Source organism: Pteropus alecto, unplaced genomic scaffold (assembly GCF_000325575.1).
Source record: "Pteropus alecto unplaced genomic scaffold, ASM32557v1 scaffold276, whole genome shotgun sequence".
Classification (NCBI taxonomy): Eukaryota; Metazoa; Chordata; class Mammalia; order Chiroptera; family Pteropodidae; genus Pteropus; species Pteropus alecto.
The window spans coordinates 702921-728583 of NW_006438074.1; the positions used below are offsets into that span (position 1 = coordinate 702921).

The following is a 25663-nucleotide window of genomic DNA, read 5'->3' on the forward strand; positions in this document are numbered from 1 at the left end:
GAAGGTCCAATTCATTACTTTCTTACATTTCTTACCCTCTATTGCCTTTATCTACTGCCTGGCTTCTGAAAGGCATTTGAGTTTGTAATTAATGATTTAGATCGGGGGTCTTCAATTTTTTTCTGTAGGGCTAGACAGTAAATATTTTAACTTTGTGGGCTAAGAGGCAAAATCGAGGACATTAAAGTAAGTACTTACATAACAAGATGTTAAATAAAATTCAAAATAAAATTCAGTACATTTTTTTAATGTCCTTTTTTGGGGAATAACATTTCCTTTAATTCGGGTTCTAAGTGTTTCCTATCATCAAAATCAATTGTAAATGATCACCAGTTAATGGTTTTCTGCAGTGAGATTTTACACATTTCACTTTTTAAAATGTCTTTTCACACAGATAGATAGTGCCAAATGCTGATATCAATCCAGGAGCATATGATTTTAACTGAGTATATTAATCATTTGGAAAGCATTTGTAAAACTGTTACATTTTTCCCTTGGTAATCTGCCTTTTAGTATGTCATTACATAGCACGTTATTCACTTCCAGTTGAAGATTAGGTGGAAGCTCAATCATAGCTAAATGTATTTTGAAATATAGAAATTTCCTTTGCATTTGCACAGAGGTCCCAAAAAAGCTAAATTCAGAAGGTATATCCACTACTAATTAGTGTGAGAATAGAAATCTTGTTTCATTTTAATTTTTGATAGCATGAGAAATGTTTAACACAGGATATTGATTCACATGTCTGTTGTTGAAATAACTGCAGTATGTTTCATATTAAAGTTGTTTGCCATGTAATTGTAGGTTGAAATCTTTAAGAAATATTATCAAGTCTTTAGTAAAAGCTAATTTCCAAAGCCATTCAGTGTTCTAGAATAGTGTTTAAGGGTGGTTCTTTAGTTAAGAAAAGTTTTAGACTTGACCTTGAACTCAAAAAAAAAAATTGCAATCAAACTTCGCTAACCAAACCAAACTTAGGTTGAGCAAGTCAGGAAATTCAGCTTCAATTTCTGACAAAATTCAAGGACTTCAGGATGGTTAACATCTATGAAAACAAAGTTTACTATTGACACTACTGGTTCAGTAACACATGGTAGTCAAAAATTTTCTGCAAGGTACTTGCTGGTGGATAGTGACTAACCATAGGTTTTAAACATGTTAGAATTTCACAAAGCTTTGTAAATTTCTCCAACTAGGTTTTTTCTACCTCTCACATGTTTACCAAACATCAGTTATAACATCTTAGCAGATTCTACTTCAGGTTGTACAGAATTAGTGTTTTCTCAACTTCTTTGAAAATATTCACTTGTAGTTGTTCTATTGCAGAGTATTCACGGCCTAACTCTTTAATAACTTAAAACTCAGCTTTGATGCCTCAAATAAATAAGAACTGAGCAATATTATAACATCTATCAACTCATCAAGTGTCAAAGAACCACTTGGACTTGTTAACCTTTTTGACTGTTGACATTGCTCCCAATGTTCTCAAATCTTTGAGCAATTGTTCTTGCCAAAGGCCAATAGTCTTAAAAGTTTACTTTCTCTGGACACATTTCTTTGGCTGCTGCATTTAAACACAATTCACCATTAGCAAATGGGTTTTCTTGCTTGGCTTATAAGAGTCATTTGGAGACTTACTTTGGTTTCAACCTCGTTTTCGTTTTTTATTTTGTAAAGAAATTCTGCTGTGACATTTCTAGTTTAAATTTCTAATTTTTCTGACAGTTGCTTGCTTTAGAGTTGGAAATAGTTATGAGTGCTTCTTTTGGTAATATCAGTGTATACTGTATTTTAGCTCAGGTATAGATGCTTTGTCACCTGATTCTACATCAAAATAATTCACACTTTATTATACCTTAAAAACACAACATTAGAAGTCCATTTTTCTTGTTTTGAAATGATGAGTCTATACCAGTGATAACAAAATAAAATGTTATAGCTTGGTGATATACTCAAAATAGTACTCAAAATACTATTGAATTATTACTGGTATTTGTGGTGTGTTGAGCAGCAGTATGAAGTGATGAGAGATGAGAATCACATCCTGTGTTACAACTACTCAACTCTCCTGTTAGTCCAGGAAAGCAGGCACAGACAGTAAACAAATGAGCATGATGTAGTCCAGCAAAACTTTATGGGCACTGAAAGTCAAATTTCACATCACAAAATGTTATTATTTTGATTCTTTATCAATCATTTGAAAATGTAAGAACCATTCTCAACTTGCCATACAAAGACAGGTGGCGGGCCAGATTTGGTCTGCCAGCCGTGGTTTGCCTATTCCTGATCTAAATCTAATTTTTATTACTTTTATAGTGATAGTATAAGAGTATTTATACAAAACTCAGCTATATTCTTCAAAGGATAACCAAAGTGATTAGTGCTTTCCTAGTTAGCACACAATTACCGTACCTTCAGAAACTATTTTCCCAAGAGATAGACATATTTAATAAAATAATTAGTTATAATTTAGATTATAAAATTAATGTTATAACTTAGACAAAATAAATGTTTAGTAGGCTTATTTCATTTAAATTTTAATTTGATAATCCTCAGTTTATAAGACAGCAAGGGTAAAATATAACAGTTCAATACTACAGTAACTGCTAAGATTTTATGAAATCATAAAAATCATATTTCACTACATAATGATATAATGGGGAGATGGAGAAGACATTTCCAGTTAAGTGATTTAAGCAATCTGTATTTTTTCTTCTGAAAAGGCTTTATCTGTCCTCTGCCGTTTGAGAGGTGGATCTTCATGATTCTCTGAAACAAATCCAGAAAATCTATATTAGATAAGATGCTTAACATTTGAAAATACTTTTAAAAGTAAATAATATAGGCATTTAAAAATTTTTAATCTTTTCAACTTATACATGAAATAGTAACATTCCTGTGGATTTATTATTTTAATGAAATAGCCTTCTACTAGGCTGAATAGTGTATCATACTAAAATTTGTAAAATTCAGAGAAAGTAGTCACACATGGCAAGGAGTCTTAAACTGAAATATCTAACTAGAATTAGTTTAACCTGTTCCAAATTTAATAAATAATATACATATAGCCTAAGAAAGCTACATGAACGGGATTATAGTTTACATTTAATTTCCCATAAATTTCTTACCTAGATTTAGGGTCTGGTTCTTGTAGAGTATAGCAGCAGGTATCCTAAAGGTGATGCATAACATTTCCTTGTTAGGGGCAACATTTCTTACTAGGTGAACTGAACTGCATGCATCCAAGGAAAGGCCTAATGCAGCTTCAGCTTGTTGTTGAACATCCTTAGCAGGGTTAGCATCTTTGGAAAAGCTGTAACAGTGCACCATGGGGAGGAGCTCACTGCTGCATGGCTGCCCATCTAAAAGTGATTTGAAAGCATCAAGAAACTCAATAGCCTTCGCTGGCAAGTTCATGACAATGTGCACAGAGTGTTTTCTTTCTTTTGACAGTGGTCCCAGCTGTTGCATTAACTCTTCTCTGACTGGTCCTTGGATGAAGTCTTTCCCATCCAAGTTAAAGACTTTTACCTTTTGGTCCACTTTATTTAACTTACAGTTGTGCAGTAGCCATTTATGGGATTCAGGATTGAGATCATTGGCAAATACAGTGCAGTTTTTCTTTGCTATGGGAATGGCAAAGGGCCCAACCCCAGCAAAAACATCAAATAGGACATCCCCAGGTTTGAGAAGTTCTGTGATACGGCTATGTTCTGTAGAGAGACGAGGATTCCAGTAGACTTTTGAAAAATCAAATTCATAGGTGTAGTTGTTTTCTCGAACCTGAAAAAGGTATTATGCTTTCGGTCAATGAGCTTAGTCTTAAATTTCAGCCACTGATTATGGAGAGCTGCACCCACATAGACATATTTCAATTTATTACTATTGCGAGCAAATAACAATACATTTAAAGGCATTTTAATTAGAATTCTGGTATTTATGCTTTACTTTAGGCCAGTTAATATCTTGCATTAGACTTTTTCATGAGAAGTCATCTCTTCAAAGCCAAATGGCCCTCTATCTCATCCTAAAGGGTCATAAAGTGGTCCCAAATCACATGAGGAATTTTTCAGATAGGCCAATTTACTGGCTTAATTATACTCAGTGACCAGATAGAGAGGAAAAATCCTAACATTTAAAACAACACACCACATGTATCTTCACGGTGTGTAGCTAAGTAGCAGACAGCACTTCCACACAGCAAACAAGCTGCCCTCCTTATTTAGCTTTCAGTTTGTAAGAGGGAGGCATGATAGATGTGTCATGTGTCAATGAATTTTCAGGTATTTTGCTATGTTTTTAGACAGTAACTTGGACTTTGCAAGTTTCATGTCTATAAGTTTAGAGCCAGTGTGTAGAACAAATCATTCTCCTATTTTCTCCTTTCCCAATTTTAACTTATAAAGAAACAAAGGTCAGAAAGTTCTATAAATCCGATAGAGCTATATCTTCTATATTCTGCTTTCATGGACGTTAATTCTAAATTTGTACATATTTTTTTCTTTCAACCACATTAGACGCTCTGGCCATATTATTAAGGTTCTAGAATTGAGAATGTTTCCATGATTCTGCCAACTGAAAGTAGTTTTGGGTATATAACCTGGAAGGTTTAAGTATGTCTTGTGAATGCTTTTCCTGAAATCTTTCTACTCCCCTTTTAAGGTTTGTAATGTGAAGCACAGATCTACTTTTAAAATTAAATGCTAAGTACCCTCTGGTTTTACTTATGCTGTCTTTGCTCTCTCCCTCAGCATTAATTTCAGCTAATTAATATTATGGTGTAAATAGTAGGTATAAAAACATATCCTAAGAACAAACTTTATTGACTTAGGAAATCAAATACAAGGCATTTATAAAATTACAGAAGTTTCTCAGAACTTTTAGATCTTTCTGAGAAGAATGATGTTACCTGTTACCCTTAGGGTCAGTACCAAGTGAACATATACCATATTTAATCAGGGTATACCTTAATGTCAGTTGAGATAAGCACTGTTATTACCAAAAGATTCACATTCGAATCTTACTTGTCATGACAGGCCTCATATATTTTACACAAGCAGTAGGCAGTGGAGGTCTGGTATATAGAGAAAGATCATGCATGGACTCTGGAGTTAGAAGCCTGGCTCCAAATACCCTGCTCAGTCATTCCTTGTTACTTCATCTACATAAAGAGAATATTAATAAAAACCACCATTATCTTGTGGGCATCTTAGAATTTGTTACATTCCAAGCATTTAGTTCAGGGCCTAACAAGTAAGTGTGTGTAGTAAATGGTATTTTAATATTCTGATACTATTAAATTATGGAGAAATAATAAAATAATATTCATCTAGGTCTATGTAGCCTAGAATCTTAAAAAATAATTACTTTGCATACACTCTGTCCCAAGTTTTATAAAGTCCTATTTAAAAGATATATCTAACATTTAAGAGTGGCCTTTGTTATTAAAACTTTTGTCAAGTTATAGAGAGAGTTTAGCCTATTTTTTAGGTTGGGTACAAAATTTCACAAAGTCTTAAAAATGTTTATTATATCCAGCACTCTAGAGGATTTTGGGGGTGGAGGATGAGAAAGTATTTTATACTAGGAATCTGTTCCTACATATTATTTCTTTGAAATAATTTTCAAAGAAAATTTTATTTTTTCTTATGAAAAATACATTGTTTTTTCTTATAAAAGAAATATGTGCTCAGTAGGAAAGTATAATGATAACAAAGGTCACCAATAACTACATCAAATAAAAATGGGCCCACTGTTAATGTTCTAATATATGTACATATTTACATAGATTATTTAGTTAAAATTGAACTGTGTTCTACGGCTTGGTTTTTTTGTCACTTAACCTGTCAATGGGTAATTTATTTTAATAAGTATGGAGCTAAATAACCTTTTATGATGGACTATTCCATTTTATTATTATACTAGAATTTAATCAATTAAGTTGATTAAATTTACTGATGAACATTTAGGCTTTTTCCATTCTTTTATTTATTTTATTATAAAAATATTGATGAAGAACCTAATACATACATCATTACAATTTTAATTATGTCCTTGAGATAACGTCATCCCATAAATGGGATGCTAGGTCAAAGGATACACCCATTCAAAATTGCAATTACCATACACTCTTCCTTAATGTATTAAATTTGCATTCTCATCTATAACATATGTAAATGTTCACATTCTTACATAGTCAATACTGGGTATTAAAAATATTTCAATCTTTGTCATCTATTCTGATTCTAAACATTAATCTTGAAATATAACATGCTAGGAGACAATAAAATACTCCATACCTTGGTCATCATGTTCTCCTCTCCAGATAGTACTTCCATTTGGAAATTTCGGTATGTATTATCAATATTATTGATTTTATTTACTGCTGAGGTGATTCCTGGATTCTTGTCAATCATAACTTGACCTAAAGATGACAATTCATAACAAATATTGCCTAATGATTACAAAATAAAAACTAAAACTGCAAATATGAAATGGAAATGAACTGTATTTTCTTTTGGTTCATTGATAAAAACTGCATCTAGTGTGTGTAAAGTGGTATGCAGTTCTCAGAATTCAAGATTACTAAATTTAATGCCCGAGCCTCCAATACAAACACACAAAAAAATGTATAGGTACATTATTAAGGAAACAATTTTGAGGAGTTTAGGTCTACCTACTGTTTTTCCATGTTTTTAAAATAAATCTCAAATATACCAATAAGCAAAAAGGTAGACCATAGGGAACTGGTAACACTATGGAAGTATATACCAGCAAAATAATGCTTTCAAATATAGGAAACATAAATTCTTTAGTCTTATCTAAATTAAATGTTCACTTACTTAAATTGTTCGTTTTGTCAAAAATTTGCCACACCAGAAAAAAACTACAAAGATAACAAAATATACCAGAAATGGTAGGTATATTGATGCCCTTTAATCAAAGTGCACTTTTTTGTCAGCAGTTAAAAAATTTGTACGAATCTATATGCTATCTCACTGCATAAAGAGAGAGAATTTGATATGTAAGTTAGTAGAGAGTACTCAGTAATACAAATATGCTAAAATACAACCTGAATTTGTCCAATTTATCTCTGATACCTGATTTTGAATATGATATCAATAAATTCCAGTCAATCATTATCCTGTTCTTATCCTGTTCTGCTTCAGGTACCAGAACTCAAGTTTTAAGGTATAGAAGTTAGTTTGAAATAAGGAATGAATTAAAAAAAAAAAACCACACAACTTATTCTGAAAGTTTATAGTAAAAGTTTTAAAAATACCACTGCATGAAAATATTTCACTTTTAATCTATGAGTGCCCCTTTATGAGAGTTTATAACGTAGGAATGACAAAAGGGATGTCTGAGGATAGGCAGTGACTCATAGGAAAGCCTAGATTTGACACTGCACCCAGTCATAATTAAGATTTGCTTAAGTATTTACTATGTTATCACTATGCATTATCAACTCCTTTCATCAAAAACAAAATGCATTAATAGAATATTTCTGAAATCCTACCCATGCAAAATACTGAGTACTACATTTTAAAGCTGAAAATAATTCCCAGAAGTTCTGACAATAATTCTACATTAAAATGATTAATCTGGAGAATGCATGAACATCAAATATTCACATAAGGAAAGTGCAATTGTGATTAGTTTTCTACTTTCTTCTCCTAAAGAATAAAGAATCCAGGTTCAAACTTAGGGCTTCAGAAATATGACAAACACAATTATCATTTCTAAAAGGGCTAGGGGCACTAAAAAAGTATGGTGCTTGACACATAGAAGGAGCATAATTAGTTGAATCAGCTAAAGTATGAATAAAGTGTCTTGTACTTTTATAATCTAGCATTTAAAAAATAATTTTAAAAACTAAAATTAGAACTTGCTAATTGCTTTCTAGTATATGACTTTCTAGGACACACCTACCAATTAAATGCTTAAAAGGTAGTTGGTGATCTCGAAGATTCAGGTGGGCAATATGTCCCACTCTGCTAAACCCTGAAGTCACATCTTGACCTTCAGGAAGCACAGCTCTCAAGATTTCTTCTGACTTAAAGTTTTCATAAGTTAGTTCCAAATTATATTTAGATATCTGTGGATTGACATTAAGCTGCTTTAAAATACTGAGTTCTGTTTTCTCAAAGGAATCCTCAGTAAACATTTTATTGGGATCCAACATAATTAGTCTACTTTCTTCATCTTCTGGATCTTCAATCACACGTTTTATGCCTGGGCGCTGCAGTGCTGCCCTTTTAAGGGATCGCATCAATTTACTAACAATTTCTTTCCTCACTTTAAGCACTGGGATGGTGACTGTCTTTTTAAAAGCGTTTCTATCAAGTTTTGTCATTCCTCGAACATCAGAGGGTGGTGAAAACAATTCAGAGTTTCTCTGACTTGTTTCTATTTCAGGCATAGTTGAAAATCTTTTTCTTTGATCCAACGAGAAAATACCAGGTGCTCTGCTAAGTTTCTGTATCAGTGATGTCCAAGCTAGTGGAATCAATGATTCTGATTCAGTTAGTCTACAGCTTTCCACTTTGAGAAGTCTTCTTAATCCAAATGGCCTCCATAAGATCCTAAAAAAAAAGGTATTCAATTAAAAAAAAAATGCCATAAAGCTACAAACCAACTTACATGTTTACAATAAGTTTTAAGAATAAAAATCTATATTGTTTTACGTAGTCTGCTAAATGCTGGTAATTAAAACTTTTAGTGGTGTGTGAGAAGTATACTATCTTTTCCAGGACAGAATGACTTTTATAGTGGTACATAATAAATTTGCACCTTCAACCCACCTGCTGCTAGATTGAGGGCTTAATGACCCTCTCTTTCCACAATTTGCTACAGAATACATTTAGGGTTGGAACTGAGATTTGAGTTAAAGTATATCTCTAAATGAAATAATCTTATGTTTATGGCAGTATTTACTAGGATATTCTTATGGGTGCTTATTGTGTCAGATGCTGTGATAAATGCTTTACACACTATAAATTTTGGGAGGTGTGTGGTACTGCATCTTCATTTTTGTAAATGAGTAAACTAAAGTGCAGAAGTAGGTTAACTCACCCAGTCTCCTTGCTGGTAAGTGTTTGGGCAAGGATTAAAACCCAGGTATGAGTGAATTCAGTGAACACTTTCTTGCTACAAGTCCTGCCTATAATTAGAGGTTTCAGTATTTTGAGGACGAGGACTTTACTGAGTGTTATATACACATGCCATTAAGAGTATCAGTTATTCACTTTTCCTCCTAGAATGCCAAAGAAGTAATTATATGAGGAAAGAGCCCTCCCCAGAATCCTGTAAAGCAAATTTCAAACTTCACAGCCAGGGTTCAAATTGGGTCTAGCAGTTAACCATCTGTGTGATATTAGGTAAATTACTTAAGTCTGAGTCTCGATTTCCCCACGTGTAAAATGTGGCTAAATGATCTACCAGAAAGCTTTGGGAAAGATTAAATTCCTCACTACCCAGCACTCGGACCCGGACTCAGCACCCGGGACGGTGGGTGACCTCGCGACGTGTCCGCGCCCAGGCACCCCGAGGCGGAGAGGGAGAGCAGCTCCGGACAGACGTGTACCGTCACCAGACCCTCGGCTCCTTGGAACAATCAAGGGCATCGTGGCCCCAACCTCACCAAGGTCACCACCCTAATTCGTAGCGTCGCTCTGCAGCTGGCTCCGCGACCAGACCCCTCACCTCATGCTCTGGTGCAGCTCGGAAATGGGTCGCTGGTGGGTCGGGATGGCCCTGAACTACATCATTACTGTTCGCCGCCGCGAGGCGAGCGTCATCAGATCACGTCAATGTCCTCCCTTCCTCCCGGCCCTGGTGAGGTACGGGAACCCGGAAGGGCCAGGCTGACTGCTCCGCCTCTGGCGCGACTAACTACGCGAGGGCAAGGGTAGCAGCTCGCAGATGGACCTGGACGTCGGCCAGCGAGCAGCATGGAGGCACCCTGGGGACTCGCCAACGTCGAGCGGGGCTGGTATGTCTCTGCCCAGCGGCCGGACGAGGCGGAGGCGGAAGAGTTGAGCCCGTTGCTAAGCAACGTAAGTTGGCGCCGCTTGCTGAAGGCAAGGCCCACCCGGCTTCCCTGAATTGCCTGCCAAATGAGACCGGGAAAAGAAGGGGGATGGCACGGGAAGAGGGGTAAAGCTTGGGGAAGGGGGACCAAAGTCAGCAGCCGAGATTCACATGCGACCCGGCGGAGTTCATGTCTGTGATAGCAGTCTAACCTGCCCTAGGAAGAAAAGCCGACGTAAAGGTGCAAGCTCAGGTGGAACAGGTGCAGCGGAGGACCCGACTAGAGGAGCAGCCCGAGGGTTAAGGAGCTCACTGCTGTTTTTTAGTATGTTTGTCAGCTTCCTGTTTCCCCCACCAGTCTTGTGAGGTTTTTGCAAGAGTCACAAGATTTTTCTTTTCTCAACTTAGTCATTGGGGCACATAGCGCTTCCCTGACCCTAAAGCCTGTGCAATAGGCACTCGGCTTTTTAACTCAAGTCCCCAGACTGTAACATTTTCTAAGACTCTGTTCCTAAATGCTGTTTTGGGTGAGAGTGTTTTCAGGGTATCCTCGCCAGAGCAACGTGAATTGCTTCTAATATCGTTTGTAGTGTATTCCTAACCTTCCTTCCAGCTGGGCGGAAGGAATTAATTGAGTATATAATTAATTGAGTATATAAATAGAGATTGGTTTTGCAGTACTAGTAATTGGGGAGCAACACTTGTCTACAGCAGCCCCAAGATGACTCAGGAATTCTTCAGTAATCACATGAGCTGAAGCCATCTGCTTCCTCTGTCCCCACGCCATTCCTATCCTATCTTCATCTTTTGCAGTCCCAAGATTAATCATGGCTCTTCCCGAAAGCCTACCTGGCTTTTGTATTGGTGGAGATTTTCCTAGGAAACTAGGTTCCTGGAGCTAGAGAGAGGTGAGAAGGAAAGGAAAGGAAAGGAAAAGAAAGGAAAGGAAAGGAAAGGAAACCAGTGCTGACCGAACGACTAGTGTGTCACACAATACCTGTGGTTTGCAGGGGATTTTCTCAAAATCTTTCATTTCTTGATGAAACAAACTTCACCATCCAAATATTTGACAGTATTAAATTTGTGTGTTTACAGGAGCTTCACAGACAGGGATCCCCAGGTGTTTCATTTGGCTTCTCAGTGTTTAATTTGATGAATGCCATCATGGGAAGTGGCATCCTTGGCTTAGCTTATGTTATGGCTCACACTGGTATCCTTGGATTTAGGTGAGTTTTTTCTTATTTTACCATTATTTACCCCCCCATCCCATTTTGATAGTACAGTGAGAAGCAAACAGGCTCCAGAAGCTGGTGTTTACAGTTTCTGGTTAAATCATTTCTTGGGTTTTAGCATTTTCCTGGTATTCTTATATTGTTGCTAGTCTGTAGCTTGTAGAGATGCTATATAATTCGCATTCTTTATCCAAAAGTTTGGCTAATTTTAAAGAATGGAAACTTGATTCACACTTGTTCATAACCTTAAGAATTGGCTTATTTGCTGTGTCAAGTTGGCCAACGTGAGTCAAAATTTATCAACCATGCAGATTCCTTATAAATAGCAATTTTATGAGTGGAAGTAAAGCACATAATCTTTTCATTTCTCTCTATCTCCTACTCTCCTCCTACTATCTTGTTTCCTTTCTGAGACCAGACATGTGTTCTGTGCCTATTCCTTTTATCTTTCAAGACTGTGCTCATATGCCAATTGCCCCAAGTAAAAGACATTCCTGGCTTTTCTATGTTCCCATAGTACTTTGTATATTCATTGTTATTATAATGTAATATAATGATTTGTTTACAAGTTAGTTCCACCACTAAACTCTGAAATCCTTTAGAACTGGACCTTATCTTTAGCATGTAGCACCATGGTTAATAGAATGAATGATCAAGTTTGTTTATTAGTAGACACAGACCTATTTTACTAGGAAATTTAAAATAACTAGAGTCTCTTTTTTTGTTTGTTTTATTTTGAATTTCTTGATAAGCAAACCAACTCTTAAGTAACTCAACCTGCTTTTATTATGAGATATATTCAGAAACTTTTATAATTTTAAAACTTCAAAACTATATGTGACACCTTAGATAATACATAATCATAGGACTTATTTTATGGTTCCCTTTGAAAAACCATGTTTTATACTCCAGCGTCTTACGTGCAGATGTGTGCGGATGTATACCACTGAAGGTGTGCTCGCTGAATCATATCACACATCCCAGTTTTCATATGGTGACACCAAACTGTGATTTTGTGATGTCTTGGATGTCAGTTTACTGACAAATATATGTTCACCTTTCCTTTTGCTTCTTATTAACAAGTATTACGTGAACCACAAAGAGAACCACTGTGGACAGCTTTGTAGAAACTTGTCCTGTCAGTATCATCCTCTGAATAAGAAAGGGATTATGCCTGTTGTTTCTTTTCACACTGTTAGAGGACCCCAATTAACACATTGTTTGCACATTTTTCAAATTGTGTCATTAGAAGTATGTTAACTGCATTTTTGGGGGCAGGGGAGAGTTGGTTTGGTGATTGTGTGTTTTTAATAGATGCTAGGAAATATAGTCTTAATTCAATGTTATAAATAAAGACATGATAGAGAGATACATATCATTCTAAGGGGCGGGTTGAGGGGAAGTAGAGAGAATGCAATGAGATTTCACAACTAAAACTTTTGTTTAGACTTAGAATAGGAACAAATAGTCATAAAAGGGAAATATTGTAAAATCATTGAATGGCTGAATCAGCAGTCAGCAAAGAGTGCTAAAGTAGGAAATTTTATTTTAAATAAAGTTTGTTTCTTTCTGATTTTTTTATTTTACAAGCAGTATACTTTTCATTTAAATAAAATGTAGTAAATACAGAAAAGTACTTCCTTTAATGACTGTAATCCAACTACTCAAAGTCCTTATGAACATTTGAATGTGAAAAAAATTGTCATTGTAATAAGATAACATTAAAAAGAAACTTTTAGGGGAGTTTGACTATTTACTCTTTTATATTTTAGTTTCTTGCTGCTGATAGTTGCTCTCCTGGCTTCTTTCTCAGTTTATCTTCTGCTTAGCATGTGTATTCAGACAGGTAAGTAAAAACATTATATTGATTTATCTGATGAAGCAGCCCCTTGAGATCGTATGCACATACAAGATAGGATGTCTCAAATCTAATTTCCAGTGGGCATATGTTATTATCAGGTAGGGTGGTTGAAATGGAGAATATATAGGCCAAGAGAATATAAAAGAACAGGCTGTATCGACTTAGTTCTATTAGAGAATATCCAAGGACAGGATGGGAGGAGGAAACTAGCGTTCTCGCCTGCCTTCACAACACACAACATAGTTTTCTGGGTTAGAGTATATTGGGGGAAGGACCTGAAAGGAGTTCAAGGAATCCAAACTTTATATTTGTGGAGAAGCAGTAGACAGGTGTTCATTCTGACCATGTTTCCCCTAGCATGATCATTTCCTTGAGGAGAACACCTTCCCAAAATAGGTACATAAAATAGAGAAAAATGGGATTATTCTGGCTGAAACAGGTGAAAGATGCCCAAAGGTATTTCTTGAGTTTTAAGACTCTTCAGAACATAGTTCTATATCCACAACTTTAGTCTATTTTCCTAAAGTCTGTCTATGCATCAGACACACCTGCAGATTTTTATATATAAGTGAAGATTTCTAAGCCTCAGAGATTCTAATTCCCAAAATCTAAGTTGGGATTCAGGAATATGTTTTTAACAAGTCATCTGGTGATTTTTCCACATAGCCGATTTAAGATCCATAGTTCAGAGCTGTAATTTGTGCTAATGCCTTTGGCCATCAACCTAAAGTCATACGCCCCTGCTTTCAAGGGGCTTGGGCAAATGCAGACAGATAAAAGTACTAGGAAACAATGTAAATAGTAATCTCAAAGTAACAAGTTGTTCATAGTAGCATCCCAAATTCAGCCATAATAGCATTAAAAGAAGTACATTTGTAAATCCTGAAACTTCACTGGAATTTTTATGATGTTTTGAAATTTTGCTCTTTGTGAAAAAATTATTTTATTTAATTGTAATGGTTATCTGGCATCTTAATAGGTTGTTTTATTATGGATTCTACTAAAAGATTAATGTTAGTCAATTATGTGGCAATTATGTTTTCACAATTAAATGTTTTGTTTTATTTCAGTTACTTGGGAGAAATATTCAATTTATGAATATTTTCAAGTAATGCTAAATATTTGTTTTCCTTCAATTTATCTACTTTTAATTTTAAAATTATGATGCTATCTGTTGTTCTTTTCTGTAACTTTGGTGCATATAAAGTGAAAACTGCTATTTTTCTTTCTTTCTTTCTTTTTCTTTTTTTTCTTTTTTTTCTTTTTTTTGATATTTGTAGCTTACTTGGTCCATGAACTAACTTCTTCATGGTTCTTCATACACACTGATGCACCTTCTGTTGATTGAATTTCTTCAGTCATTGTAAAATTCTCTGTGGAGGTAGGCTATTAAAAAATATACTAGAGAATAAAATGTAACTAAATTATCTTTTCAGTTTGTTGGACTATCATAAAGTAATATTATGCTTATATAGAATTGAATGGTCTGAGAAAGGGCTATTATAAATCTCTACAAAAGAACTTTATTTATTTGGAGGGTAAAAGGTGAAGAGAAATATTTATCTTTATAAAAATAAAGGACTTCTTCATATGAAATTCTGCTATTTTAGATTTTATATAGGGTTTGAGGTCTGTCAGGACTTTTTGTGGGAGCTGAGGTAGCATATAAGGTCTCTAGCCTTAGTTTGTCCCCTATAAAGTGGTAATCATAATACTTTCCTCTTGGGATTGTTGTGAGAATGAAATAAAATAACGTATATGAAATGCCAGATCCTTGGTAGGTACTAACTTTTATTATCGAGTTCTCACTGGGGCAAAACCCTTCAGGATTGCAAGATGTTGTACACATTGCTGTGAAACAGTTGGCTCATTGCAGTTCTTTGGGAAAACATTTGTGTCCTGGGAATAAACTCATAGCTCCCCTCCTCTGGCCTCCACATCCCTTTCCCCTGGAGGGAATGAGAGTTCTAGAACTCTGCATGCTTCTGGTCAAATCCCTACTCCCTAGTCCCCGGTCTCCACTATTCGCTTAATTATTACCTTTATTTGCCTTGAGATCATTTGGATTACTTACATTATACCTTTTACTTCAATTTTTGTCAGTCACTTCAGGAGTCCTAGGTTATCCTTCATTTCCCAGACTCATCCTACATGGCTCTGTCATCCATATTTTGACCTCATCTTCCATTTCTCCCCAAATCCGGAAACCCTTACACTTTGGTCAGTCAGAAGCAAAACTCCTATGTACTCGACTCTTCTCTAAACATTTCCTTCACTTTCTTACCCTATGAGAACCTAAGTCATGTGAGAACACTGCTTTCCCTGTAGTCCTCTCAAGTAACCACTCTTCCATGTCCTTCATACTAGTCTGAGGATGACCTTCAAAATTCTGGGGAAAATGATTTCAATATAGAATTCTATACCCAGTTAAACTATCATTTGAATGTGAAGGTGGAATAATGACATTTTCATACATGAAAGAACTCAAAAATTCTCTCTCATGCATCCTTGCTTAGTAATCAGTGGAAGATGCCATTTAACAAAGTTAGGGAGTATCAAAGGAAATGGGAGATGTAGCACAGGAGAGAAAGGGAATTTCCCAGACAACAACTGAGCAGCAGATCTAAGAGCCACCTCCATGCTTGCCCTTGGGATTGTGTTTAGAATGGAAATCCTGTTCCTTCTTTCCAAAGGGAGTGCCTTCCTCATTTGTCTGTCTAGCTCTAATTTTTACTAACAATACCCGAGTAGGTTAGCAATCAGGCCTGGATGTTACAGAGGTCTAAGAATCAAATAATGGGAGATCGAAACAAGGCATGATCAAGGGGAATAAAAGAAAGAGGCTAAGGAATGTGGGGGAGTTATAATTGAGAGGAGCTGATAACTGAATGTGCAGAGTAAAGGCGAAGGAGATGTCTAAGGATGCTTCTCAGATTTCTGGCATGGGATACTCGGTTATTGATAATGTCAGTAACAGAGACAAGAGTACAGCAGGAGGTGTTGGTTCAAAATAAAAATGAGTTCAGTTTTGTATGCATGGACTTTGTAGTATATCTAGATAGACAGGTCCTAGAACTAAAGCCCAGGATAGATGTTCGTTCTTTCATTCATTCATTCATTCATTCATTCATTCATTCAGTACTCTTATCTATTAAGAATACAGAGATAAATAAGAATCACTTCCTTCCCTGAAAAAACGTATAGTCTAATAAGGGAGACAAATATACAAGCAAATAATTTATGATCTATTGTGATGAGTGTAATAATTTAAATATGTGTAAGGTGCAGTGATAGCTCAGAGGAGGTAGTGATTTGATTGTCTGAGTTGGGGATTGAGGGTCAGTAAATTTTAACGGAGGACTAAGCTGAAAAGGAATTTGACTAACAGACAAGCAAAAAAGAATACTCTAGCATATACAAAGGTACAAAGGCATATACTGCATATTTTACTCAAAGTACAAAAAACAGTTTACTATTATTTGTGCACAATGTACAGAGAAGAAAATGAAACTAAAGAGATAGACAAGTGTCACATCCTAAGGAATTTGGAGTTTTTATTGAGGCAGAGAGAAGGCACTAAGGTGGTTGAAAAGAGTCAAGGTAGATACTGAGATTCACCACTTTGTTACTTCCAAAGAGAATTTTGGTCATTCTTAAAACTTACTGAGAAAGAGAACGCAGTCCCCTATCTTCCTCTTTCTAAAAGAAGGTTACAATTTTTATAAGAATTTTAATTTTTAACGATGATGAGGAAATAAGGAGTAAAATGGCCCCTTAGCTCTGCATTTTGTTTTTTGGGGTTTTTTTGCTTAAACTCTCTAGAACAGGGATTCTCAGCACAATCCATCGCAGTACCTTCCTTTTATGAAAAAAAAATTCTAGGTGCTCCCTTTACTATCTGAAATGAAATTCCTAGAGGTATGTAACCTTCCAGTGGTGGGATGTATATTGGCCCCCGAAAAGATATCCATATCCTAATCCCTGGAATCTGTGAATGTTAACTTATATGGCGAAAAAGGACTTTGCAGTTATGGTTAAGTTAAAGACATTGATATGGGGAGGTTATCCTGGTGAACTCTAAACACAGTCACATGTGTCATGGAGGGAGATCACAGACAGAAGAGAGGAAGGCATTGTGACACAAAGGCAGAGATAGGAGTGATATGACCGCAGATCAAGGCATGCTAGCTGTCACCAGAAGCAGGGAAATGTGAGGAACAGATTCTTTCTAGACTCTCTGGAGGGAGCATTGCCTTGCTGACACTGTGATTTTAACCCAGGGAAACTAGGCCTCCAGAACTGTGATGGAGTAAATTTCTGTTGTTTTAAGCCACCAAGTGTGTGATAATATGTTACAGCAGCCATAGGAAACTAATACACTATTTATACTTAATGTAATGCCATACAGTAAAATAAAGGGAGAAACAAAACCAAAGTAACTGCTGTTGGTTATGTGACTTTCCCAAAAGCTGAACAATTTTTGACAGAGTTCCAAACAAAACAAAATATACATTTACATGGTAATTGTATTCCTGGATAATTCAGTGTATATTCAAACCATTAACCTTTTTTTTCTCAGCATCTACCAAACTGTGCTTAACACTTAGAGGGTATTTAATATAAGTTGGATACTTGGGTGATGACTGGATGGATGTATTACAGCTACAGAGAGATTCTGTTTTAAAATTACGAAATCAACATGTAAGGCAAAATGATGTATAGTCAAAATTACCTTTGAAAATTCCTTATATAGTTTACCAAATAGAGTGTTCAACATTTATACAACATGTTGGAAGCTAACATACCATTTCTCAATAAAGCCAAGAGCCTTTTTTTTCACCCAACCTTGGTCTGGGTACCATATGAAATGGATTATTTCAGGGTCACGATGAGTACCATTCAGCATTACAAGATGCTGTCACTGTGAGAGCACACAGGAACTGAAACTGACCCAAAGAGTGTTGATTCCTTTTTCATTTCAGTGTTCACTGTGAGCATTTGCTTATTGTTTGGAATGATAGCTGTCCAAACTATATTTTCATCTCTTTTTCTACTTTTCATTAGTGAGCATAGTTCAGTAGACCTACAATTAAATTAAGTGAACTGATTATGTGACTTCATCTTCAGTGGACTGGTGTTCCTGTCACATCCTTCTGTCTAATGGGTAGTTCTTGGCTGAGCTTGATTTCGCTCCTCCAGGTGCATTTGGCAACGTCTGGAGACATTTCTGGTTGTCACAGCTGGGGATGGGGAGTGTGAGGTGCTGCTGGCATCTAGTAGATAAAAGCCAGGGATACTGCTAACCATCCTACAATGCACAGGACAGCCCTCCACAACAAAGAATTATCTGGGCCAAAAATGTCAGTAGTGGTGAGGTTGAGAAACTGTGGGCTAGATTACGTGTGTGCTCTGCTCATGCAGTGACTCCATACAATTTGCCTTGATGTTACAGTAGGTGTTTCCTGTAGCAGAAATTGAACTTTTTGTTATTGGGCTACAGGGAAAGGATGGGTGTGAGTCTGTGCAGAGTTAAACATATTTTTAAGTTAACCTTTTTTATTTTTATCAAAAAATATATGGTCACACACATATGTGCATGTGTGTGTATGTGTGTGCACACTTGTTACAGGAGGACTTGAAGCAATTTCCCCACCCATTCTTCCTCACCTCTAGTTCCATTTCCCAAAGTTAGCAACATTGAGAGTTTTTGTTATTAAGTTTTGGTGTTACCATCTTAAGTCTACATAATATTCTTCTACTGTTATTTATTAAGAGATCATATGTTGACATTTCATTGTGAAAAGCGAGGAGTTAGCTTGGATACACTAATTCTCTCCTCCCCCTTCTAATTTTAATGATTGTTTTGTAACTCTAAATAATACATTTAAACCCTTATTTTTGTTACATGTGCTTTAGACAGTGTCTCGACTCTCTCCATATATGATATTAGTGCTCCTTCTTTTCACCTGTCCTCTTTTTATTTTCCACAGTCTTTCTGAGATGCCCTTACATGGTCAGGTTGACAATATTTACTTTCTGTTTGTATTCATATGTAAGTAATTCATGTTTTATCTATATGTTGAGTCTAAAAGTCAAAAATTAATTAATAGCATTTATAGGATATGATTATGTAAATATTGTTCACTGCAGAGCCAAGCAGTATATGGGGATCCCAGAGCTTTCCTTATGCATGCAATAACACAGCCTCTGTGCCATTTGAAAGGAGAGTATTCTTAGTATTCCAGCATTCTATTTTTTTACTGCATTGAGTTCTCCAAAATCATACTATATTTAGTTGGTAAACTGACATTTAAATACATATTAAGAAAGATCAGAAGTGGCAATGTAATTAATTGCATAGCAGACATTCAATAAGTGAAGGACCTGCTTGACACTATTAGGGAGAAAAATGGTGAGAGGAAAGTGCTTGAAAACACAAGAAAGAAAAATATTTCAAAATAATAAGGGTACATTCCAAATGGCCAACTTTCTGAGAGTTGAACTGTTTTTGAATAACTCTTGTCCCTCAATCCAGATCCAAAGATAATATTGCTGCTGCTGAAACTTGGGCTTTGTGCTGTAACCAGAGTTTATTAATTGTCCTATTTCATTGAAGAAAAAATGCAAAGCAGACAGAACACTGGAGTAACTAGCTGGAAATATTCCACTGCTTCATGGGAAGCAGCTTTCCAAATGATTCCTGTGGAGGCCACGGTCTTGGTCTAGCCAAAATAGCACTAATGTGTGCCTTGATGGTACATTAAAGATGAAAATTTTCCCCAATTTATTTCATTAAGTTTTACAGCCATTCTGTTCCCTCAAAAACATAATATTGATTTCTTTAATATCAAAATATAATTTCTTAAAATAGATCGCTTATGACTGCTTTCAGTTATTTCAGGAGGATTGTGCCAAGTACTGCTCGTATGAATTCCTGTAAAAGGCTGAATTAATTTCACAGTTTTCGAAATTAATGTTATTCCTATTCAATGGGAATGTGCTATTAATGTGACTGGTCATCACCACATCTTATTTTGATATCTCTCAAAACCTCTTTCATTTTATAAATAAGATATTAAAACGTTGATCATGTGAAAGAACAGAAAAAATATCCCTTATTAGTAGACAAAGTGACACTTAAATTATTAAACACCAGAGAAATTAAAAACTGCAGCTTAAATAAACCCTATCAGATATTAGCTGGAGGAAACAGAACTATTCAAATATGTTTTTTAAAAAGTAAAGTTTTAGCATACCATTATAGTAATTGCAGAATATTTGAAATTCCCCTCCCTCAAAAAAAGAAGAAAAAGATGACTACACAGCCACTTGTTTATAATTCATTCCACTCTTTTTGTGTTTTGCTTTATGGATCATATTTGAATCCTGTTTTTCACTTAATATTGACATTTTCCATGTTATTATAAACACAGTTTTTAATGGCTACATATTATTCAATCAGGTATACTTACCATAATTTACTTAACTACTGTACCATTGTAGAGCCCTAGGTAGTTTTTTATTTTCACTGTAAATAATGCATGATGAGTATCTTTGCATATAATGATTTTTCTGATTTTTGTCTTATTTCCTAAGATGGAAGCTCTTAGTGGTCAAATCTTATAAATATTTTAAAAGTTCACTGTTCAGATTGCATTCCAAAAGTCAGTACCAGTTTATATTGTTCCCAGCATCTTAATTACCCAAATGACAGAACTTTAAAAGAATTTCACTAGTGTTGTTTCAGTTTATGTTTAGATGATCCAGAAAACCATTAAAAAGTGAATATGTGGAGATAAAGCATTTGGCTGACTGTGTACATATTTTATTTTAATAAAGCCTCAATGTTAAGCCAGAAACCATTATTCGTATTCATGATGTCTCAGATATGGAAAAGTGCTTCTGATTTTGCAACATAAAAGATATATGACAGTGACAGAACTGAAAGACTAGCCAGATATGCTGACTTGAAAGACAGAGTTAGGATTTGAACATTGTACTCAGTCTCCACTTAAAAGTCTAAGCCTTTTTCACTCTGAATTTGGGACTGTGCTGTATTTTGAAATATTTTTATAAAACTAGAAAGTAATAGAGAACAATTCAAGGTTGCTAAAATGTATACCACTATTGTCAGAAGTTGGAATTACAACTACCTCTATTATGCTGTTGGTTTGATTATATTTTCCGGAATAATAAAGGTTGTGTTCTAATTTTAAAATTACAAGTAAATGTTTAATTTTTGTAAATTTAAATAATTGAAATACAATTCTTTTCGGAATCTTTTAATATAATTTTTGCTTGTGGGAAAGTTATTTGCTTTTCATGTTTGCTAAATATATAATCTGTATTTGCTTTATTCTATTTAAAAATAAACCCTAGTTAAACTTTTTGATGAGTATTATCATGATAATTTGCTCACCAACTGAGAAACCAGTGCAAAATGGATCATTTTAAAAGCAAGTTATTTGAACAGAACAGAAATAGACTCATAGATACAGAGAACAAATTGGTGGGTTGCCAGAGGGGAGGATGGGAGAAACAGGTGAAGGTAGATTAAGAGGTACAAACTTGTAGTTATAAAAGAAATAAGTCACAGGGTTGTAAGTACAGCATAGGGAATATAGTCAATAATATTGTTATAACTTCGTATGGTGACAAATGGTAACTAGACTTATAATAGTGATCATTTTGTAATGTACAAAAATGTAAATCACGATATTATGTACCTGAAACTAATATAATATTGTATATCAATAAAAATAAAAATATATAAAACAATTAAATTAAATAAAAGCAAGTTATTTGATATGTTTTCATATGTAACACTGAAAAGTCTCCTTGCTTTAAATTCTTGGAAGGAAAGTTTTTCTTAAGAAAGAGTAGACACAGTTAACATTAACATAAAAGAGACATGAACAATGATATTATTTTAATCTCATGCCTCATAGTGACCCAGAGACCTTCTGGAGACTTGGTTCACACACACATACTATATAACAAAATTACCTTCTCAATGTCAAATTAGATAGAAGCTAACATCTAGAAATTTTTCTAGTTTTTAATATACATACCAAGGCTTTGGAATGTTAAACATAAAGAATTGTGCTCGTATGTAACATTAACACTCAATTATGTTTAGGAATATTAAAACAAACTAGTAAAAATTTACTGATTAAAATATTAAGTTTTGTGATGACATTCATTTTAGAATATGTTTATTTGGAAAAAAAAATGTTGGCATTTGTCATAGGAGGAAAAAATTTCAGTTCTTAGTTTTGTAATTCTGCTTTTTAATTTTATGTCCTAAAATACAATTGACCCCTGAGCAACATGGGTTTGAACTATGCGGTCCACTTATATGCAGTTTTTTTTTCAGTAAATATATTGGAAAAATATTTTGGAGACTTTTTCACAACTGTGAAACAATTTTGTCAATTACACTAGCTACCATAAAGCAATCATATCGCGGCTTCTTTGTTTATCAATGCATGAATTGTTATACATGTAAATATGAATTTCTTTTCCAAATTATATTTTCAAATTTGAAGCCTGGTGTTAATAATACATGTATCATCTATAGTGTTTTATATCATATAAGACAGTATTGATGTAGGTGCTAACAGATGATTCATCTTGGAAACAGATGACATGAACTTATAGTATCGATAAATATAGTACAGTACTATAAGTGTATTTATTCTTTATGACTTTCTTAATATTTTATTTTCTCTAAATTACTTTATTGTAAGAATACAATATATAATACGTATACAAAATATGTGTTAATTGACTGTTTATGTTATCAATAAGACTTCTGATCAACACTAGGCTATTAGTAGTTAAGTTTTGGGGGAATCAAAAGTTATACATAGATTTTTGACTGCTCAGAGGTCAACCTCTATCTACATTGTTCAAAGGTCAACTGTATAGCTAAAATCTGCCTCTGTAAGATTATTATTGAAGTCTTTCCTTGTTAAAGCATAAAGCTTCCTACTTAAAATGAAATTGTGTCCCAAATTCAAAACTAAAATGTCTTTGTCCACTGTGTTTAGTAGTATGTAAATAAATTTTTAAAAATAGTTGTAAAATCCAAAAAGTTTCTAAATTCTTTGATCAACCCTGATAATAGAGTTAAAATTTTAAATGTATACTTGGCAAAAAAAAAAAAAAAAGTTAATATTTTTCTTAATTATTAAAACTCATTTTTTTCAGGATTTTAGTGTTTTCTTTTTGGCTTTGTTGTAGCATATAAAGACCGTATACGATTTTTTAAAAGCTTATTTTTACATATTTGGCAGTCTTTGTTTACGTAAGTATAGAGGAGTTTTTTGTTAATTTAGTGACAGTTTAAAGAAAACCCATGTATATTTTTAGTCCCAAAATATTAAAACTTGCTTTAAGAAATGATAAGCCATATCTTTGACTCAATAGGAGATGTGTGTTGCTGTACTGATTCTTAATATCTGCTAGTCTGCTTCTTTTTAGTGTAAAGACTATAAGGTTAAGTACTTTTCAAACAATAGGATTATACAAATGTTTTTACTTCTCTTATTTTTACCAGTGGTGTCGCTAGTTAGAACATGAGGCTATATGGGTGTAGGACAAATTTAGTTCTTTTATAAGCCATTTAATTTTCATCTTTTCTGTAACCATACTTCTTGAACATATGGAATAAAAATATAACATTATACTCTCTTATGATGAAATAGAAAATGTATGCCCTACTAATTGGAGGATCAGAGTATTTCTTCTATCATGAACACATTATCATCATTGCAGGTAGCTGGAAAAGTGATTGTCTGTGAAAGTATGATACAGCTTTCATTCTTTATCTAACTTTATTTACATATGCAATTATCATAAACCATTGCCAACAAAAACTTACATTTGGAAAGTATAGTACGCAAGTACTGTTAAGTGAGAAGTGGGGTTGTTCTTTGGTAATTATTCCATTTGAATTAATGCAGCCTGGATGGTTGGTAGACAATCTTGTGATTTGCTAAGCTCTCTTTTTTCTAAGAGGACTCTTTCCTGACAGACCATAAGTCTTCAAAAGTTTCCCAGAAAGTGGTTACTTCTGTTTTAAATTTAATTTGACCATCCAGTATCTCTAAGGTAGTAGTGGAATAGATCTTTTCCCTTTAAGTCTTGGTGCACATATAGTTTTGTGTAAAAGTGAAAATTATAATTTCTCTTAACAGCTGTGACATCTTATGAAGATCTTGGACTCTTTGCATTTGGATTACCTGGAAAGGTAATTTTTTTTTTTTTCCTTCTCACTATGTCCAGAATCCAAAGAGGCATATTTTCCTTCTGTTCCAGTCGAAAGAGACAAGTATAGATGAGAGAAAGAAATTAGGTGAATAAAAGGAAACTAAACTGAAGACAGACAGAATAAGGGGAGCAGGAAGAGAAAGAGAAGAAATCTCTCTACACTCCTTTCCTAAAAATGCATCAATAAATTTAATTCAACACTTAAGTTTTTTAGTGTTTTTGATCCTAATGAGAGCAATCACTTGAGTAATTTTAAAACAGTAACAATGGCCTGTTTTAAGTTTTCATTATTAATCTTGATTATATTCTCTGAGCAAATCCTCATAAAAATAGGAGAAGAAAGTAGCACGGTATTAAAATTAGAGCATGACTATTTACAAAACTGATAATTAGAAGATCATATCATTTAAGAGCTGAACAGTGCTGAAAGATTATCTAGGTATCCCCTCATTTATAGGTTAGGAAATTAAGGCCCAGAGAAAGGGAGGGGCCTATTTTTCCACAGTTACTGAAAGCCAGTATTATACTGTAGGACTCTAGACTCTAAATCTACTGCTTTTCCTCCTCAGAATAAAAGAAATAACAGCAGTATTTATTGGGCATTCATTTGTGATCAGCATGCTAACCTAATTTAAGAGGTAGGGAAACACTGTCTTCTTCCACAGGTGATCAGGATTTAAATATTATTAGTGCTGTAGTACTTTTCTATTTCTGAAGAGCTGTCATACTTCTAAAAACTGTTTTCATGTTGTTTCCAAACAGGCCTTTTTCTTTTCATTTTTAAATATGTTGTTTGTTTTTTTTGCTTGTTTATTTTGTTTTTAATCTAAAAGGATGCTGTGTTTGTAGAAGGCTAAACTAATTTCTAAGAATAAAGTCTGGGAGGAAAACGATATGTAATGGTGAAAACACTTTTATTTACATTCAAATTAACTTTGTTTTAAAAGTGCAAAAGGGAGTATTTTAATTATACTATGTAGCCTCCTGTTTTGGACCTTATCTTAATACCTGAAACTTGAACAAAATGGAAAATAGTTACTTGAGGGTAAAGGGTTTGTTAATATCCCTAGTAACAATTACTCTTTCCTGAAGATCAGAATGTTTGGTATAATCGTGATCGATTTCCTGCATTCAGTTTAACCAAGGAAGAAGGAAATGTTATTTATATAAGAAAACTCTCCAATTAATTTAATATGATCTATAACATGACTCTTAAGCATCATCACCGTTATTTCACACTAGTATTTCCTGCATTCCTTGTGTA

The 25663-nt window shown here is 34.4% G+C and overlaps 2 protein-coding genes across 6 annotated transcripts in view; one reads left to right on the plus strand and one right to left on the minus strand.

Annotated features, from left to right (window-relative positions):
- Positions 1-2521: 2521 nt before the first annotated feature.
- On the minus strand, positions 2522-9844 carry TRMT5 (tRNA methyltransferase 5). Of its 2 annotated transcripts, none has more exons than XM_006915101.3 (5): positions 9706-9844; positions 7933-8585; positions 6300-6424; positions 3129-3783; positions 2522-2769 (listed from the first exon to the last, which is right to left on the minus strand). In XM_006915101.3, exons 1-5 carry the CDS (start codon positions 9708-9710, stop codon positions 2693-2695), a joined length of 1515 nt encoding a protein of 504 aa, XP_006915163.1. In that variant the 5' UTR covers positions 9711-9844; the 3' UTR covers positions 2522-2692. The 2 variants fall into 2 exon arrangements, with proteins under 2 accessions (XP_006915163.1, XP_024904853.1); XM_025049085.1 differs by having other exon boundaries at positions 9644-9731.
- The window catches only part of SLC38A6 (solute carrier family 38 member 6), a 52734-nt gene continuing 36871 nt past the window's right edge, over positions 9801-25663 (plus strand). For 2 of the 4 annotated variants that reach the window (XM_015591972.2, XM_015591974.2), the window contains exons 1-4: positions 9921-10058; positions 11128-11258; positions 13037-13110; positions 24327-24379. In XM_015591972.2, coding sequence (XP_015447458.1) covers positions 9954-10058; positions 11128-11258; positions 13037-13110; positions 24327-24379 — 363 coding nt within the window. In that variant the 5' untranslated portion in view covers positions 9921-9953. Of the gene's footprint in view, positions 10059-10144; positions 10358-11127; positions 11259-13036; positions 13111-24326; positions 24380-25663 lie in introns of those variants that run through there. The other 2 variants (XM_006915100.3, XM_015591973.2) reach the window with 2 other exon arrangements.

Coding starts and splice junctions, on each gene's coding strand:
- TRMT5 (XM_006915101.3), bottom strand. Junction 3,784..6,299: donor AGGAGAACATGATGACCAAG/GTATGGAGTATT, acceptor TACCTTTTTCAG/GTTCGAGAAAACAACTACAC. Junction 2,770..3,128: donor GAACCAGACCCTAAATCTAG/GTAAGAAATTTA, acceptor GATTTGTTTCAG/AGAATCATGAAGATCCACCT.